This window comes from Phyllostomus hastatus, unplaced genomic scaffold (genome assembly GCF_019186645.2).
Source record: "Phyllostomus hastatus isolate PE091 unplaced genomic scaffold, TTU_PhHast_1.1 phas_scaffold_78, whole genome shotgun sequence".
Classification (NCBI taxonomy): Eukaryota; Metazoa; Chordata; class Mammalia; order Chiroptera; family Phyllostomidae; genus Phyllostomus; species Phyllostomus hastatus.
The window spans coordinates 37,909,705-37,930,568 of record NW_025334041.1 but is presented as its reverse complement, the minus strand read 5'-3'; the positions used below and the strand labels follow the sequence as shown (position 1 = coordinate 37,930,568).

Here is a 20,864-nt window from a genome sequence, read left to right as displayed (position 1 = left end):
AACATAGAACTAGAATCCAGTGGAATGCCTTTAGAACCTTGATATTGGGAGAGAGAAAGGGCATACAGCACATAGCCTTTACTGGATGTAGCTGCTACCCTGCATAAGCATATTTAATCCATCATATACCATAGGCATATTATAATAAACAACCTACACATAGACTTGTGTTTGATTTCCATGATAGGCCATGTATTTTACCCTTCTTAAATGTCTATGATATCGTATCATCTCAGTCTTTTAGCTACAGCATCTATCATTGTCATGTAAGGTAAAACTCTCTTGCTGTTCTTTTCCTGAGCTAAAAGGAACTAGATATTCTTAGGCACAATTTTAGTAATAAGTGAAATGTTATGAGATTGTTAGAAAATGTAATCAGTTGGAAATAACTTAGTTTTTAAGCATTTTATGCATGATATTCTATTGTTCCCTTTTTATAGTGTACATTCAGAAAATAGCCCATTTAGCTATTGTTATTTAGTAATTCAATACTTTTTACAAAAGTTTAAATAACTTTATAAGCTAGACTTATTTCCTGTCTCAATAAATGAGTTGTAAAAATAGTGTTAACAAATGTATTTTTAAGAAAAGATTTCTCTTTCTTAATCACATACTCTCTTTGATTCTATGCTTCCAATTTAATTCACTCCTACCTCTTTAATATCTTGATAAACTTTGTGATAAATCATTATATAAAATGACCTTGATAGCTGTAGCTACAGGAATATCTAGTTATCTTGCTCTTTCAACTTTCTCTGGTTTCATATATATCTTGGTCTAGTCACATCTTATCAATCTTTTCAGGAAACAGGGAGAATAATAGAAAGTCAAGTATAGCCACACAGACTGAAGTGATTTCTTCAGCCCAATAGTTAATACAATAGAGGGATAATACAAGCAAGCAAATTATCTTTTCCTCCCAAAATGTAGCTTGTGTATTTACATAATTGCTCACACCATTATCTCAACTCTTGACTTCTGTTCCTTGCTCCCTTCCTTCAATCCTCAGCTCTAATCTCACGCCTTTGTGAAGAACGACCCTTTTGCTTTTCCATTCTACTGATTACCCGTCCTTCACTTTTATTACTTGACCTGATTATTTCACATTGGGACCTGTTCTTACATACTCTATTAATGTTTAATATTTACTGGGCACTCACTATATCAACTACGCTGTTAAGTGTTCCATGCGTACACCTATCATACATTTTAAAAGGCACCTTCCAAGATAGTAATCTACACAACTATTCAAAAGGGTAGAGCTTTTATAATCCAATTTTACAAATGAGTTTTAGTGAGGTATATTTTCTAAGGTCACACAGATAATAAGTGTCAGATTTGAGCTTGGAACTTCTCGATTACTAAAACTACGTTCTTAACTACCATGGTCTATTGATTTCAACCAGATTGTGATCGTGGGTTTGGTATGCCATGCACCTAAAATGTGCTCAAACACATGAATTAATAATAATGACAATGGCTATTTTATGAGTTATTTAATCATTTTTATTGGAAACTGAAGGGTGAAAGATGGAACAATCAATTGTTGGTTGCCTTGTTTGTGGCATACATTGTATGTTCAGAGAAGTCAACTACCCATGGTTATTCAGTTAGTACCTGAAATTACATGGCTTTCTTAAACATGTCTAGGCAAACTAGAATGCTAAACATATCAAGACATTCCCTTGACACTTTGCCCCTTGCCTGTTATTTATTTACTCCCATTACCTAAAGTATTCTCCATTCTCCCTCTTTCTCCCCCAAAATGCTCTCTTTGCCCACCTTCAGTGATTCTTGCATAAGGACTTTTTTGATTCCTCGACTCTCTGTGTTATCTTAATTTGCTCAGTTCTCACAGTTTTTTGTTTGGATATATAGCTCTTTGCATGTTTGTCCTGTAATATGAGTTTTGACATACTTGAATACCTTCTCCACTAAATGTGAGTTCCTTGGGGGCATGCTATCTTTATCATATATAACCTATAATTTATAGTATATTCCATTCCATGGTACACTTTATTAGTAGTTATTAGGAGAATGATAGAAGATTATGAAGAATCGCTGATGATTGAAATACTCAGATTGTCAGAATCAGCTTCCATTGCCTCACTGTCTGCCACTTTTTCATTTAAGATTAAATTAATGTTGCTGTATCTTAGTTAAGCTGTACAAATTGATGCCTCATGTCTTCAGGCTGTGCTTCCATAAGAAATGTCTTCCTCATTCTTTCTTGCAAAATTTCTTCATTCTCATAGGTCTAGCCTAATTTTTCCTTCCTCATAAAACATTTTTCTCATGTTCAATAGCATGCAATTGTACAATTAACAAATCATTGTCACTTCTAAACTTCATAGCATTTGTTTTATATCTGAATGATGGACCAAACTGCCTTATCATTGGGTAGTATTCTTTCTCTAACACTATGTGGTAACTGATATTGTTGAGAAAAGGGATTAATCATACATACTTTTCTACTTGTAGTAATCATTATAATGACTGATGTATAGTCATACTTAGTAAATTCTGTCCATTTGAAATACACGCAAAAGTTTTAAAAGAACTTTCTGAATGAGAAAGAATTTTTAAATAAGCAAGAGCACAATAATCTGGGAAATATACACCAACAATAATTAAGAGTTGCAGTAGAGCCATAGACCAAACTGCAAAAAACAACACACACACACACACACACACACACACACACACACACACACACACATTTGAGTTGAAGGATATGTCTCCCTTCTACATTTTTCATTCCAGCATGCTTAGTCAGTGCTTCTCTGCTTCACTGCTCCATTCACCATCATTCTCTCTCTCCTCACAGTCCTCTACCATTGCTGTATGAAATAAACTCCAAATGGCAACTGATATTTGTCTAATAGACCATGGAATTAATTATATTTCTGAAAACTTGTATATTAAAAAAAAACAGCCCCATGATATACTGAACTCTGAATAGCCTGGGTTGACACTAGAGAGTAAGATCCTCCTGCACAGGGACTGTCTCAGTTCTCTCTGCTAGTTTCTTAGCAGCCCTGGCCCAGAACATGCCCAGAATGAAGGATGTCATGCTGAGCCAAGGTTTGGAGACTCTTTCTTTCTTTAAATATTGGTGATTTTTATTTAAATACTTAGTATAATGATTCACTTCTTGTCTTCCTTAAGTAAATATGTTCCTTGAGTGGAATTTTGTTTGTTTTATTATGGGCAAATTGGGAGTACAAAAGATCTAATTTCAGCCTAACAAAGCATGACCTTGTGCTTTTTTAATTGAATCCTGAAACACCAATTCAAAAGAACCTATGCATCCCAATGTTCATAGCAGCACAATTTACAATAGCCAAGTGCTGGAAACAGTCTAAGTGCCCATCAGTAAATGAGTGGATAAAAAAAATCTGTGGCATATTTACACAATGGAATACTACACAGCAGAAAGAAAGAAGGAGCTCCTACCTTTTGCAACAGCATGATGGAACTGGAGAGCATTATGCTAAGTGAAATAAGTAAGGCCATGAATAACAAATACCATATAATCTCACCTGTAGATGGAACCTAATCAACAAAACAAACAAGCAAACAAAATAGAACCAGAGACATGGAAATAAAGAACAAACTGACATGACCAGAGAAAAAGGGAGAGGAAGGTAATGGGGGAAAGAAGGGGAAGGGTCAAGTCAAGGAACATGCATAAAGGACACACAGACAAGGTCAAAGTGGGGGGGGGTGGAGAATGAATGTGGGAGGTAGGGTGGGCAGTGCAGGGGACAGTAATGGGGGAAAATGGGGACACTAATGAACAATAATAAAAAGATTTTTTTAAAGAAAATAAATTTCTGTGGTTTAAAATTAAGATGATGCTTTAATACTCATTTTTTATTTATTTTATTTTCCCTTTATTTCCCTCTTCTATGTGTATGTTCACATGGGTGTGTGCATAAATGTGTGTATGTGAGTCTAGTAACACTTCTCTGAATTCATGTTATTTTAATATCCGGCTTTACATATAGCAGATGGAAGAAATATTTTAAAGACATAGCACCATCATATTGAGACTAAAAGTTTCACTGTTTTGAATTTAAAGAAAGGAAAACATTTATTTTTATTATATCTATTTCCTTTTCAAGGAAATTTGATTGATTCAGGTTTATATGTTTAAAATTTATGAAATGTTATGAAGCATATGTATATATATACACATATATAAATAGAAAGTATATTACAGTAAAAAACAAATTGATTCATGCTAATAAAAAAGGAGGGGTACATTTATTTAATAAAGGATAACTGTAGTTATTCTAAAATGCAAACCTTAGGTACAAACTTCCAGTTATAAAATAAATACATCATGGGGATATAATGTACAGCATGGCAACTAGTAATACCAAATTCACATTGCAAAGTTTATGAGAGTAAAACTGAAAAGTCCTTGTAAGAAAAAAGTATTTACCTATGCATGTTGACAGATGTTACTTGAACTTACTATGGTTATCATTGCACAATATATACAAATATAGAATCATATGTTGTACACCTGAAACCAGTATAATGTTGTATGTCAATTATACCTCAATAAAAATATAAAAACTAAAATGCAGCCCTTAGCAAAAGTGCTTTTTCAAAGATAGACTGATGTAACAATGTCTAACTACAAATACTAACACTTTAACAATTACTTAAGATATAAAATATTTGCCTTTGAGAATTTATTGTGCTTCACTAACAAAGTTTTAAAAACCCTAGCAGTTTTTAAGAATTCATCACTGATTATTTTTACATTTAAGTTACTATTAAAAGGCACATTTCTCTTTGTGATGTGGTTATAATTTATAACCACAGACATTCTAAGTTTTTAAGCTAAAACTATACCTCACCTTCACATATCATTTACATACAATGATTACTTCCACATGTCTGGCATAAGGTAAAATAGTTTGTGAGCATTTTAATATGGCTAAAGCCACAATAAAATAAAATTCATCTTTGTCTAGAGTACCTCAGAAATTTATTCATGCTGGTACATAAAGTGTTTTCCAAAGGAACTCTGCCTTCCAGAAAAATCCTTTAAAAGCCGACTGTGGTTAATGTCACCTCCTTTCTATAATGATGTCTAGATTTCCCAGTCTGGCTTCCAAGTGTCTTCTGTTAGACAAAAGCCCCTTTAAGTTACTCTCAACATGTTCTTCATTCTATTTACTAGCTTCAGACTGCAAGTTTATTTTCTTGAGTGACTGCATATCCTCTTTCCTGCAAATGGGCTATTTGTGATCACAGGTGGTTCATAGAATTGGTCAGAACAACTCAGACTTTATATCTACAAAATTTCATTTAGACATGGGGACATATTAAATAGGAATATTGTGTTAATTCCTATGTGGATTCAATACTCTTTAAGTTGTCATGAAGGATGTTGTGTCTTCATGAACCAAGTCATAACAAAATAATATTCAAGGCAACCATTACACCATTTGAAAGGATATGATGTAACTAAAGGAGCAAATAAAACTAGTCATTTCCTGGTTACTTTTACTGAATATTGAATGACTGACTTTGGTTCATGCTGAAAACATGAATTAAAACTTACACTATGTGGGATGCAGGCAAGCCTTTCCTAATAAAACAGGTGCTTCCTTGCTCAGCCTGGCTCCGTAAGTATTCATAGCAGAAGACCCAAATATCAGGTCTTCTTCAATGCCCATCATGAGCTTTATGTACACACTTACACAAACTCCACAGAAATTACACTTAAAACTGTGTCAATGAATAGGTCATCACCAAAGCATTTAAGTTCACTGGAAGGCCTAATGTGAGACTCAGCAATTTGTCATCAATTGTTGACTGGCAATGTTAGCTTTCCACAAAGCCTTTTCATATGCTCACTGACTAGCTGATACTGACAAAATTCATTTTTTTTAAACATTCACACTATTACAGGTCTTGAAAGAAGCACACTACAAATACAATTGTATTTTCTTTGTATTACTCATATAATATGTAAGTAATAACTAGAGAACACATGCATCTAGACTCACTCCAAATGAGCAAAACACAGAAATCTAGAATCTATGCAATTATTAATCGGCCTCAAGTAATTAGTAGTTAATGAACATCATACATGAAGTAAGCACTGATTAGGCACATTAAATATCTATAGTCATTAACCTGATAACAGCTACTATAAGATAGCTATTCTCCTATATTAGATAAGAGCAACCCGAGGCTAATAAAGCTAATAATATGCTCAAATCCTTACACCTAGAAAGTTCCAGAGGCATTTCAATGCTTTCATCACCATGTTAAGATTCTTTTATCCTCATGAAATTTTTGATCCAGCCACTAAATTAGAAAAAATCATTAATTTTCAATAGGCCAACAAGCAAGTACTTTACCACTGTAAACATAGCATGACTTAATATTCAATAACACTAAATAATTATAATGTATATTATCAATGTATTTATTTTTAGTTAAATATATGCTATCATTTTACGCATTCTAAGAGTGTGAAATATTATTCTTTAGAAATATGAAAAGACAATAAATCTGGCTGTTAGACGGGGCACACCAGAGACATTTAGCCATTACCTCTATCTATAAAGAAAATAAGTTGTTTGAAAAAGATGGTGTAATATGTACAGTTGGGAGTCCATCTGGAAGAGTGTGGTCCTTAGTGTGTTATGTGTGGTACAGCTTAATACTGTAGACTGAGAGCTCAACTAAACAAGTAAATTGCTGGAGCATCACTAATTTCACTTCCTTATATGACATCTGCTTAAAATAGACTAAACATATTCTTTTGAAATTAGTGTGCTGATGTTTATACAGTTGTAGACAGAAATCCTGTCATATAGTAGACAGTTTTCTCTAATTTGAGAGTTAAAGAGCAAAGCCAATCAGATACGTATTAATCTCATTCCTAATGAAACAACATTGAATAAAACAGACACTGATTTTGCCTTGCTCAGTGATTTTATGCATGGAAAAAAAAACTTGCTTTTTTTAGTCACTTGGTCTCACATTGTTGTTATGCTAGAAATCTTTCTCAAGAAGCTGTCTCCATTAGGAGGTTGAATGATAGACAGAGGATGTCTGCTCTGTTAGTGTGCTAAGGGGACCTTAATTTTGTTCTGAATAGGCACCTTGGGAAGCAAAAGAGGGCTGAGACTCTATTGAACAAAAGGAGCAAGAGAGTCCATGGCCGCAGGCCAGAGTGTGAGAGTGGGGTGTTGGGGGTAGCTGCTCTGTTTGAGCAGGGCTTCCAACTGTGTCTGGTTAGGAGGAAGTGCAAAGGAGTAAATCTTTGCATACCATCCCAGGGGGGGAAAGGGTCCATCATAAGAATGATGAACCCACATAATAGGGTCAGCTGAAAACAAAACAAACAAAAAAAGTCATCCTTGATATCTTATCCTGTTCAAATAGAGTCATCATGATAGAGTAAAACTGGTGGGCTAGTCCTCAGAAGTTCTAAATGCACACTCTGTCATAGATCTAAGAACATAAGAAGGAAGTAGTGTGTAACAAAAAATATGCTTAGGTGGAGAACTGTATCCTGACACTTAATTGTTAGGTTTTAAAAGTTGTAGGAAAGCATAGATAACTGCAGTTTTTCTTAAATATGATTTACATTTTTTTGGACACTTGAAAATATATTGCTCTAAGTGAAAGAAGCATACGCTGCGTGCCCACATATGAAGTCTTTGTACCCCAGGAGAACAGATCCTTATGTGAGGCCCAATCTGAGCTGTAGTCGCTTGTTTCAAATCTTGTTCATCATCTTAGGTGATGACTCAGTAACTCAGAACTGAAGGCCAACACCCAGATTTCTAGATTCCTAAAGCATTGCTTTGCACATACCACTCATTTATGAATTTAAAGAAAAAATATCATCTATTCAAGTTTAAAGTTTGAATGCTGTAAATGCTGTTTCAAAATTCTCTACCATTTGTCCATATATAAACTATAGCCATAAAGGATTTTTATTCTCATCAACTATTTCTCTACTGTTTTACAAATATTTCAATTAATCTGAGGTACGTGTGTTCTTACTTCTCTGCATTAAACCTCTCACCTGGAATAATATTTGCCATCTCCTCACTTATTCCTTCAACCACTCTGTGCAACAAGTATTTAATGAGACCTTATCATGTACAAGACTTTGTACTTAACTGAGGATATAGGATGAATAAAGAACAGGTGTGATCTCAAAAACTGACAAACTATGTCTCCTCTCCTTCCAATGGTTAAGTCTCTTCAGGACAGTTGCCGTATTATGTCTTATACCTGTGAGCCTCTTCAAAAGCCTTGCAAAGGAAATACTCAAGTCAATGTTTATTGGAGGGAACATCATCAGTAAGCAACTGAGTAGGTGGGAGGCTATGCACACAGGAAGGAGAAAGTTCACAGGTGTGATATGGAGAATGGCTTACTATGTTGGAGAGTTGGCGGTGCTGCAAGGTGAAGAGAGTTTCACTTTCCCATTACTATCACCTGTTGTGGCACATTCTTAGTTGCAAAAAGTTAGAAACCATTGTTCTTGAATTCTTTAGATCCTTCCTATGCACAACCACTTACCAAAACTACTTTTTCTATACACTCAGTGTATTTCATCTCCAGCCTTTCTTTCTCATTTCTATTGCCACAATCCTTCATTAATATCCTTATATATGAATAACTACAGGACCTCCAAACAGTTCTCTTTGTGCCTTAGACTCCTCTAGAACAACCATTCTTATAGGTTGAACTAAGGAGTCTGGACTTAAACCAGTAAGAATTAAAATTAGGAAAAGGCATAATTTGATTTAAACTCAGAAAGAACTGTAGAGAGTAATGAGGGAAAGAAGAAAGAATGATTATAGGTGGCTGTTGCCACAGTAGGGCAAGTAAGGACAAAGGCTTGCCTTAACCTGGAATAGAGAGTAAAACAGATTGGGGGAATAGACTCATGAGGCAGAATCCACAGGACATCTATCTAGTTAGATACAGGTAGGCCAGTGAGGGAAGAAGTAAAGATGCTGCTGACCTGGACAGGTGGAATAAAATGACATTCTCTAGCACTCTACTTAAGGAGGAGAGACAAGTTTGTAGACAGGGCAGTGAGTCCAAGAGTTTTCTGTGAGAAATCCAAGTGTAGATATTTTGTAGCCTATGACATGTGGAAGACATATTGGCAAAAGTCCCCAGCTGGCTTAGCAACTGGTCCCCAGACCTTGTAGCATCTGGGAGAGTAATTTTGCATGTAGGGGCATAGGCAAATGGAGAAGAGCTTCCTGGGTAACACTAGCACAGAATTTCCAGTTCTGTGAGCCTTCTGCTACTCTTCCCTTCCCAGTCATTTGGGCAACATTTCTACATCTCAAAGGTCAAGGAAACCAATTTCTCCTTTAATCAACATATTTTATAGATGTAAAGCTGAGGCATTGGACTAATTGAGAGAACCACACTCTCTGTATCAGGCACGATGTCTAGTTTAGATCATTAGGTGTATTTGTGTATGAAAGGAATATTGAGTGACATTTTCAAGTGGCAAGATTATCTAACTTTAAAAGTTGTCATTTTATTTGCTCTTTGGTAGATTGATCTGCTAAAAATAAAAATTACTGACCTCTTCCCAAGAAAGACATAAAGGCTTTTGATTTTTGAGGCCTAGAAACTTTTTGCATGCCCCAAGGGAAGAATAAACGGGATTTGGTTTTCAAAAGGAGAGCCTTAAATTATATTTATTTAGGTAGGACAAGAAGAATGAGTTCAAGGAAAGGGGGCAGGGTGAGAGTAGGGAGTGGAAGGGAGGGTGATCAGATGAGTTAAATTTAAAAATGTGTGTGTGCATGTACATATACTTATATATATATACATATATATGCATATATAAATTTCAAATTTGAAAGATGGACGGCTATTTTGTATTGGGAGATTTGTATCTAGCTTATAGGCAGCACTCTGGAGGTGGAAGGACTGGAGAGAAGAAACACTGAGTGCATTTCTGTAGAGGCAATGACACTATGCACATGGCTTGGAGCCAAGATGCTAAGAAGGCTCCATAGAAGGGTTGCTGAAATGAGACTCTTGGCAACTTCCTCGAGTCCAGTGCCTAAGAGAGAGAAGAGAAATCAGCTAGACAGCAGGATTGCAGAACAGAAGATGTTCAGGGAATGTTAACTATTAAAGGACAGAAGATCACAGACAAGCCTAGACCTGACATGAAGCAAAGAGAGAGAACCTTTCCTTAAGACATTTTGACTCATCCTGTGCTCTGGTGATTGGCATTATGTTTTTGTAATTCCCAATTAAATGTAAGATAATTTAGAAAAATAGTGACTGAATAACTTTTCTTATATTTGTTACATACATATGCACTAAATATAAACACAGTGATTTGTGTAGTTCTTCATCTAGCATATACAATTCTGAAGGTACAAGGGATTACATTAATATGACCAAATTCTAGAAGTGACTTTTTGTAGTTTGTATTGAAAGATTCCACAAATTTACAAGTTTGTCTAATATATTACAAAGTGTTCCAAGATTTAAGTAGCCTGTTTGTTCTGAAACTAATTTATTTTTAAGTGAGCCAAAGAAACGTCCTGAGTGATAACAAAGTGCTAAGTGAATTAAAATCTATGCAATATATAATTTTTCATTTAAAGAAAGACATGTGGTATACAACAAGAACGCATAGTTTAGGAGATATTTTAATATCTATTTTCATCAGGTAGATGACATAGGTATATATATTAAAATAAATATTATTTATGAAATCATTATTGTTTTCTTCACAACTTGTTCATCGGTCAAATGAACAATAACAAAGTAAAGAAATGTGGGAATTAGCTAGGAAAACAAGAAGAAAAGCCAATATACTTTATGATCTCAAAGAACTATAGTCACAGTGTTTTTCAACACTGGATAATCAAATTCAGCTTTCTTTTCCTTTTTTCCATTGGTTAGAAAGAAGCTTGGCCAATGCATTATATAGACAAATCTCAAAGAAGAAACAGACAAGCCCAAATGACCACTGTAGAAATGTCCTTACAAGCATGTACCACTTGTCCCTCCTGATCTCATTTTTAGTCAAACCTATCCAAGTACATATTAACTTCATGATGTTCCCAGTCTGATATGTTGCAGCTTTAATTTGCCCTTGTTAAAGACAGATTTGTTTCCATGTTGTATTTGAATGCAGAAAATAATTATATGGCTATATTGCTATGTAAACTATATAAAATACATTGTTTTCCTAAAAAGGAAAAAGAACATATCACAAAGAAATAGTTTTTTGATAGTGATAATTATCACTCTTCTCTACTTCTGCCCTCTTACATTCCTCTTGTCTTTGAAGGTTCACCTTCCTTATGCCCTATGTTCAAAAGCCCCCTGAAGTCTTTAGGTTGATGTGTTACTGCTGTCCTCAGACATCCAACTATATTCCCTTTATTATCCAACAACCTACTTGTTTGTGAAGAGATCCACAGCATGCCTTATGTAGGTTTGTGTGTTCATACATGTGTGTCTTACACATAGAATGCAAGTAAAAAGTACTTATAATTATAATAATTGAATGTGTAAATAACTGAAATTTGCATAGCTAGTGAAAACCTAGATTCATTTAAACTAATTTTTATAAAATGATCACAGCAAACTTTATGCCCTTGAAACTTCAATTTTAAAGATGAAAAAATTGAGAATTCTAATACATAATAATAAGATTCATAACTACTTGGACAGTTTAAATTCTTTTCTTTATCTTCACCTGAGAACAATTTTTTTCATTGTTTCTAGAGAGAGAGGAAAGGGAAGAGAAAGAAAAAGAGAAAGATCTATGTGAGAGAGAAACATTGATCAGTTGTCTCCCATAAGCCCTCACCCTAGGTACATGCCCTGACTGGGACTGAAACCACAGACTTTCAGTTTACTGGATGATGCTCCATCCAACTGAGCCACACAGACCAGGGCTGGGCAGTTTGAATTTGACCTCAGGTATAAACCACTTTGTTTTGACTTTTCCCAAATATATTCCTTAAGGGTTGAGAGTAGGCTTTTTAAAAAAAATACCCATTAATAGCTATGACTTGTGCATCACAGTACTCTTGCCTACTGTTCTTTCCTGTTGATACTTCCACTTTGTCACAAGACTAACATATATTTTATAAGAATCTAACATTAAACACTGTAAATTAATTCATATTCTATATCAATTATAGACTTACAAATGCACTAAAGAAATTAACCTATTATGTGCCCCCATCCTCTTAATTATATGAAACCAGGATCTTAAATAAAGAACTCAAAATGTATTTTGAATACTCACACTTCAGCAATGATCTCTGCAGCCATTTTCTATTACATCTATTCTCCTGGGCAAGTGGGGGCTTGGAAGCAAGGGCTGAAGAGAAAAGTGGGTGGTGTTCCTGGGTCACAGAGCCCAAAGCCAGGGGAAAAAGAGGCTGACTTGAAAATGAAAAGTGAGGGGGTAATGAGCAACTGCTGTTATCAATAAGCAGAATCAAGGATAAGGAGCAAGGAAGGTTCTGCAATACTAAACCTTAGCAAGCTGTCAGAGAGCAAAGCCAGGATTGTCCCAAAAGTGTGGACAAGGAAATCTAGGCAATTTAAAATTTAAACGATTGTGCTCTCAACTTTGGTAAGATTGATTTGTTTTACACAAAGGTTCAGATACAATGAGACTGATGATGAGAAATTTTATCTTTAGCCATATTTGGTTTATAATAGTCTTGCTTACTTTCTTTTCTGGTTGTATATACTGAGACACAATGATAAGGAAAATCAGGGTATTCCTCTGAAAGGGGGAAGCAACTCCTCAACCTGGTTCCCAGAGTCTTCCAAGAGGTATGCGTTACTACATATTCTCCACTCTTACTTGCAGGCAAACAAAGATGACCCAGATATTTTCTGATTCAGTCCCGGAATAGGCTTGATTCAGAGGAGACATTGTGTAGATACCACCACTCTCAGATGTTTTGTGTGCTCCAAAATGCCTCTCTGATATCCCCCTACCCCAGCATCTACTGCTGAGTTTACTTCCTCTACAATTTACTTAATAATGAATTCTGTACTACAAATTCGCATTCTTTTTATACTCACTCATAATCAGGTATATATTGTATTTAAAAAACAAGGTGTGTCACATAAAATACAAATTCACTCAACAATGAGGGACTTTGTCTAGCCATTGGAAATATAATGATGACAAATAATGCAGATTGGCCTTGAGAACCTCACAATCTGGTACAAAAAAGATAATCCACATAAGTAGTTTTACAGACTAAAGAAGTCATTTGATGTATTCAATAGAACTAAGCTTCAGTTAGTTGGTGGATGCAGACTCAAGTGGGTGATGTTGTATTTTTTTCTCAAGACATGTTTGTGATTGCAGCAGCAAATTAAGTTACTGTAAAGTTTGGACAAGGTTGTTTCCCATGCCAGTCTCTCCAAGCAAAGGAAACCTGGAAATGCAGGTCTAATGACTCATTCAAGAGCTGACAAGACTCCCTAAATTTGTGGTCCCTTTAAGTTTTACCCAAAGCTTGTAGAAAATAGTAAGACCTATTAATTTTTCATATATATCAACAGTATTCTACTTTTGCTTATCTTTATTCCCTAATTCAAGTATAAATTGTATATTTTCTTATCCTGGGTTTGATGAAGTCCAGCTTTGTTACTGTTTAGAAATAGTGTACGAATTCCTTACTTTAGTGATGTTTATGTCTTGGTAATAAAAAAACCTTAGTGACTTGGGACATTTGTGTCAGATAGAATTTATTGATTCTTCCATGTGTTTAATTATAAAAATAATTTAAAACAACCTACAGACCAAAAGGTGTTATTCTTTTAAAAATATATCAAATGTAATTTTCTAAACATTATTTTGCCTTCTCAACTAGCTACTTTCCAATTATAAATGATGGCAATTGCATGCCACAGCCATGCTGTCTGATTCCTGTTAACCACACTGAATGACTGTGGCTTGAGAAAAAAGTTATATATATGAACATATATGAAATATTAATGTATATTTCATACACATGAAACTGTCTTTTAGCATTGATTGTTTAGTGACTACTATTCCACCCATTATTTTGTTTTCCATTTTATAGATCTATCTCACATGTGAAGTCTAAGTAAAAACACTTTATTTTTTACTTATAACCATTTACTTTTTTAGGGTCAAACTGCACTAATAAAGGTATGCAAAAAGCATATCAAAAGCTTTAGCAAATTTTACTTTAACTAATATTACTTTAATTTCTGTTTTGGTCATGTTACACCTCCTGACTTATACCAGTTCTTCCAAGTTTGGCTCCAAATATTACCCTGTGTATTTATCCTAGCCGCCTGCCCATTTCCAAACCAATGTCACAAATTGCTAGTGCCACCTATTAGTGGAAGTGTAGTACTGCAAATCAAATGATAATGCCTTTAAATAGCACCTAAGAAGTCATGATGGGTAAAATCCATCCCAAGACTCACACTTGCTCTAATTTATGTTTACAGCTGTTGGTCTTTTAAAAATAAGTTTTCACTACAAGCACTATACTTAGGTACTATCATGAGTTTTGGAGATTTTTACCTACAAATTTACATTAATGAATAATTTATCATAAATTTTTTTTCCATAATGTTTTGATAAGCATGATGTTTTAATCAACTAATATGTAACTTTCCATGATATATCATGACTTTGTCAGTGATTGTTGTTAAATAATGGTAAGTCAAAAATTTGTTTTAGTACTGGTTCCTCTGGAAGATTTTAGAGAACTTCAAGTATAAATGCTATTTAAAATAGCCCTGACTTTAGATTTCAGAATTCTCCCTAAGATGCAAAGGTGTGATGTTCTGAGCTGTGGAACTGTGATATGCAGACATGTCACTGAAGTTTAAATGAGAAAAATTAGGATAAGAATCTTGCCATATAATTCTGTATAACTCACTTAAAGTTCATGATAACTTAATGTCAGTTAGTGTGCACATCTGAAATACAATTATATATTCATACTAAGCATAGACAGATTATGCTCTGCCACCAACAGTTTAATTTTAATTTTGTTACTAGGAACAGATGCAATCACACTAATTAATTATAATTAAACATTTTCCTGAAAGATCCTTTAATTGCATTAATTCTTAAATATGGAATTTAAATATAATTGACCAAAACACCACAAGATATTTGTTACATATATTGTCTGATTTATGTGTGATAATTAAAAACAACAAAACAGAGAGAAATTAGTTATCACAAATCTATACATCCATTTAGTTGTATACACCCTGGTGTTTTATATCACTGATACAAGTGGAATTTTAGAAATAATTTATATGAAGAGAAATAACAATATGAAAAGTTAGAATTGAAAAGAGTGATCTCTTCAATTTTTTTCAAATTTACTAAAGCTAGTAATGACTGAATATCATCATCAAAAGTTGGTGGGTTAGAGACTTACACAGAATGGTTTTGTGGTCTCTGCTATTTTCCTACTTGCTAAAGTCTACACTGCATAAATTAATATTTCAAGGACCGGCCTGGTTGGCAGCTTTAAACAGAGAAGCCACAAACTGGAGACTTTCACCAGCCCTCATTTGATCTGACCAGCATTGAATCACCAGATGTGTGATTATTTCCTTTCCTTTTCTTTTTTAAAATTATTTTGACAGGATATAAAGGGTGGGGCAAAAGTATGCTTACTGTTGTTCATAAGGAAAATAATACAATAATTAATAAATAATAATATAAAAATAAACTGTTTCATGCACTCAGAACTGTAAACCTACTTTTGCCCCACCGTGTACTTGGAGAAAAAAATGAATAAAAATTCTAGTTCTCAGTGTACTTAAATAGAAGACTTCAGAATCAAAATATGATTTTTTAAGTTAATAAACTTTGAGAAGAAAGGCTCATGTTATATAAGAATCAGCAAGTGAAAGAACTGATGCCAAATATGAAGTGACATTTGGATAAAAGGTATTGCAAAGACCTGATAATTTCTTTGCTCTTGCGGTATAGTATGCATACATATACTATACACACATATACTATACTATATGAACTATATACTATGCATACATCATAGTATAAAACATATACCATTATATACATTACATGCATATATGTACTATATATATGTATATACATATACTATGTCTATTCCCCCACATATTTCATTTTAACTCTGAGGAGAATTTCAGTATAAGGCAAATTTTATTCTACACCATTATGTAAACACTTGAGATACCCATGAAAACTTTCTATGGGACTCGAAAGAAGATGTGTATGTGTGTGTATAATATATATATATAAAGTAAGAATACCATTTAAAATCAATAAAAGTTTTATTTGTAATACATTTATTACAATTCATAACCTAAATATTGCTAGGATTACTTTACTCAGCTATAAAATATTAATATAATGTTTTGTTAGCTATATATTTATATATTCATATATTCTTATATATTAGTTTTTGTGTGAATATGTGTTTATGCTTTGGTTGAAGTAAAATATATCTCTGAAAAGTCAACAAGTATAATAAATAATAAAGTAAATACTTATTCTACTAATAAAATTTTAGAGTGATCTTAATATATTGAGCAATGACAAATCAAAAAGTTTCTGCAAATTTTACTTCATAATTTTTAATGATTAATGATTTTGATTATGATTAATGATGATTAATGATTTTGATTATGATTAATGATGATTAATGATTAAAATTTTTAATTTTAATGATTTTAATATTATCTTCTAGTATCAGAAAACATCTGTGACAATTTTGATTTAACCAATAATCTCATCCTTAAAAAAATAAACTATCTGACTTTTGGAAAAGTAGCTTTAGAGTATGAAAAGAAAGCCTTTATAATGTCTGCCATGTTTAAGTGCTGTTTGCTAGGTCCTCCCTATGAAGGTAAAGTTAGTGCATTGATTTAACCTTTGGATCCACACGGTCACCACTCAGACTTGCATGTGTCTTTGATTTCTCCTAAAACTGAAGCACACAATGTCCTGGAAAAGCTCATTACACTGAGTGATGGAACATTTGTCATTTGTTTAAAACCCCAAACCTAATTTATTTCCTTGTGATTTCCATAGCCTTTTTTTCTGAAGTCTTCATAGTACCACACATTCCAAAGGGCAGATTACATGATATTCTAGGATTTCATGAGAAAAGTGAAATTTGGCTAGTTTTATAGGGAAAATAAACTGTTATGCACCATTTTGTAAAAGAAGCATTTTAACATTTAGCTATATTACATATATTTAAGGAAAGCAGAAGTATCTCTGAGTGAATGTTTCTTGAGGATAATTTGTACGTGACTGCTGAGATTTACAGAGTTCTCACATTTGCTACCCCCACAAGGGTTCTAAATCAGACTGGTTCAGAGGAAAAGCCAGCATACCCCATTTTTCTAATATTATCACTTCTCCAGATGGTCCTCAAACATCTATTCAATTCCTTTTTCCTAGAAAGTAAAGAGGTACCTATTAGATATCTATGTACATCCACTACAAAAGCTGCTTTCTTGTTCTTCTTTTTCTTTTTCATTTAACACATCTAATCTCTTTTATCTCTTACCAGAAAGTAAGCACAGTGATTGCCTAAAACTTTGTCTTGGCAACCTAAGCAATGAGAGAGTTAATGGTGGATCTTTGAAAACAGTGACCATGGGAAATTAGGGTTGGCAGGGATTTAACTCTTCGTGAATCATGCTGGAATATTTTTAAGGGCAATGCAGTGGAAGTTTTAACTGTGTTTGACATCTAATTAAGGAGGGAAAAGAAGCAGCTAAAAAAGTGTCTATTTTAGTTTAGAAACAAAGTATTGATAATTGCCAACCAGGCCTCTGCTTTGGCAAAACAAGGGTACATGGAGAGACAAAAAGGTAATGACAGCCCAATGAAATACCAGGAAAAATTGCTTGGGCCATTCCTTTTGGTTTTCTTGCTGTTGCTCATTCCACAGTTTATTTTACCAAATTGCCAAGCTCTAGGTATATCAGCAGCACTGTCATATAGCTGTAGGGCAGTTTTTGATTTAAAAGAAAGCAAAAATTATTATAATGGATGCCATTGCTAAAATGAGCTCATAAAGATAGTGTCAAATATATACACCTTGTCAATATATACAGCTTACTTCACCAGACAAGTTTAAAGCATGTGAACATAACAAAGGACCATTCTAATTAAATGCTATCTTTTTAATATGTAGAAAGAATTGGTGACTCCTCTGTAAAGGAGAGCAATATACTAATAGGGAAATAAAATTCTTGCAAAATAAATAAGGGTAATTCCCAATTCTTATTTATTTTACAATTTATTTAGCACTTTAGACAAGCAACTGCAATTGTAATAGATTTCATGTTTCAAACTTACTTTAAAAGTATAGCCACTCATATCTTCAAGAAGTAAAGTTGCATGCAAAACTTACTTATAAGGAATATAAACTTGCATAAAGTGGACCATAAGCCTAAGAATTTGATGACATCCTCTCAAAGAGTGAAAATAGCAAAAACTGATGAAAACACAAATGCCTTATCTGTGTTTCCTATACTATAAGTAATTTAAAGATAGTTACTAAACAGAGACATAATAGAGATTTAATTAAACATTTAATAGAGTCTACATAGTTTTTTATATTTCATATAAGCACAATTGCAATGCTGTTTGCTCATGTTTAAAATTCATTCCCATTTTAATAATCAAGAAAATATTCTGCCAAAAATAAATATATTTTCCAACTCAGTGTATTTTATCTAACAAGTATTAAATGCAAATAATCACATTTAATAGGTGTCTTAATTTTCTAATCCAAAGTGTGAAAATTACATCCTATCTGTGGTCCTCATTCACACTAGAGTATTCAGAGAGATTATTCCCATTGTGTGAAAATTAAAGAAGCTGCTTTCTGGCAGAAGAGCAATGTACAGTATGCAATACCTCTACAGGATAGTTTTAATATGTTCATTTTATGTTAGAGGCTAAAAATGGAATATAATTGTAGCTTCTCATTGCCCCACCCCCTATTCTAGAAATCTGAGAATCATAAGAAAGCAACACCTTAGAGAGTATAACTACTTGAGTTAAAATAGTGCAGTCTTAAATTCCACTTTACTAATACCTCAGTTGTATAAATATTTTCTTCAACTAAAAGTCATATCTATTATTTTGGAATCCAGATTAGCATTATTTTATATATCTATCTGTAAAAATGTATCTAGACAAATATAGGGTTTCTTTAAAACCCTCATTAAAAAACAAGTGTACACATTAAACTATAACCAATCAAGTACTAGCAATAATGTAATCAATCTTTCTTTTCTTTTTTTAAATGTATACTTTTTTTACAAAAGAAGTTCACACAACTAGTTCTATAACTAGGAAGTAATGCATCTTCATTTCTCATTGAAGTACATATGGAATTAAAATAATATTATATTTCAAAGGCTTTTACTTTACACCAATTAACCAAATACACGTCTTTTTTGTACATTCATAACATACTGTAAAAAAATCTAGTCTGTTCTATCCAGTTTATATTCTCTTGGCAAACCATGATCTACTGCTTATGTTAGGCATCTGATTGTCAGATTTGAACAAACTGAATATTCATGAAGATGATTAACCATTTAGTGTCTAAAACTAAGAAAATGCAATTTATCATAATTATTATAGGTGAGGCATGCACATTCTACAAAGAGACCATTTTGCAATAGTAGTTTTAAAAATATTTTAAAAGTGGGATCAGAAAAAATTAACAGAGCACATGATCACATATACAGATCAGCATTTACCAGGCATTCAGCTCCTCTCTGCAAATGTGATTAAGTGTTCTTTGTTTGCTTTAAATTGTCATATCAAACAGAAGGCATGCTTTTATTAAAAAGTGTTGAAATCATCTCAGAAAGACACACACAGTGATATAGGTTCCCTAGGTTAAACCAAAGGTTTTATGGTTTGGGTTGGGAGGGAGTTCAAGGGATGAAAAGGGGGGTGGGGGGATCACAAAGCTAATCCAATAAAAGAAAAAAGAATAAGGATTTACCTTTGTAGGATAATTTCAGCCTTGGCACGTTGTTCTTCCCATTTTGATAGTTTGCTCTTGCTGTAAGTAATACTCCCCAGAAAAGACAGACAATCTTAGTGAAGCAGCCCATGCTGCAGACGCTGTAGGTCCCTATGGTGCTTCAGGCTTCCCTCCTGTCTTGTGCGGCCAGAGAAGTTCAAACAATCTGCAAACTGGAGGTAACAGGTGATTTAGGTCAGTTTCATTCATAAATGCAGACAATCAAGACTTCACCGCAACACTAACACCTCTTCTTCTGTAACAGTCACTGAAGCACAGAAACTTCAAAACCTCCAAAAAAAAAAAAAAAGCGAGGCAGGCACCGGATAATGAGGCACAACTGTTGTGTGGAAAGAAAAAAAAATTAACAAGGGCTGCTGCAGTAGTGCTTAAGAAGCAGTTCCTTTTATCTAGGCTCCTCTGATAGCCGGTGGGGACTCTAATCCTGCTCCCTGCTTCATTCGGCTCCGGGGAAGCAGAATGAAAGGGAAACAGAGAAAGAGAGAGAGAGAGAGAGGAACCGTGAGCAGCGCGTACTTTTCCTGTACACATGTAGGGAGAGATGACACAAGATCCCACCGACAGGTTTTCCCAACACTCACTAGACTGGCTGACAATGGGAGAACAGGCAAGCTCAACCCACTCCCCTTCCCTCCTGTCACAAAACACATGCAGAAAACATCTCGTAGAGATTAGAGCTGGGAGCAGAACCCTCCAGCGTGCCTGTGGAAGGCATGTAGCTATAAATTTACTTCCCAAGGCTAGCGTTGTTTTATAGCCATTTTA

General features: G+C 34.0%; 1 protein-coding gene across 1 annotated transcript in view; it reads right to left on the bottom strand.

The window, feature by feature from the left end:
- Nucleotides 1-20,614, bottom strand: part of SEMA3A (semaphorin 3A) — a 205,977-nt gene extending 185,363 nt beyond the window's left edge. The window contains exon 1 of the mRNA XM_045828814.1: nt 20,058-20,614. Within this exon, the coding sequence (XP_045684770.1) occupies nt 20,058-20,169 (112 nt within the window). The 5' untranslated portion in view covers nt 20,170-20,614. The remainder of the gene's footprint in view (nt 1-20,057) is intronic.
- Between the last annotated feature and the right edge of the window lie 250 nt (nt 20,615-20,864).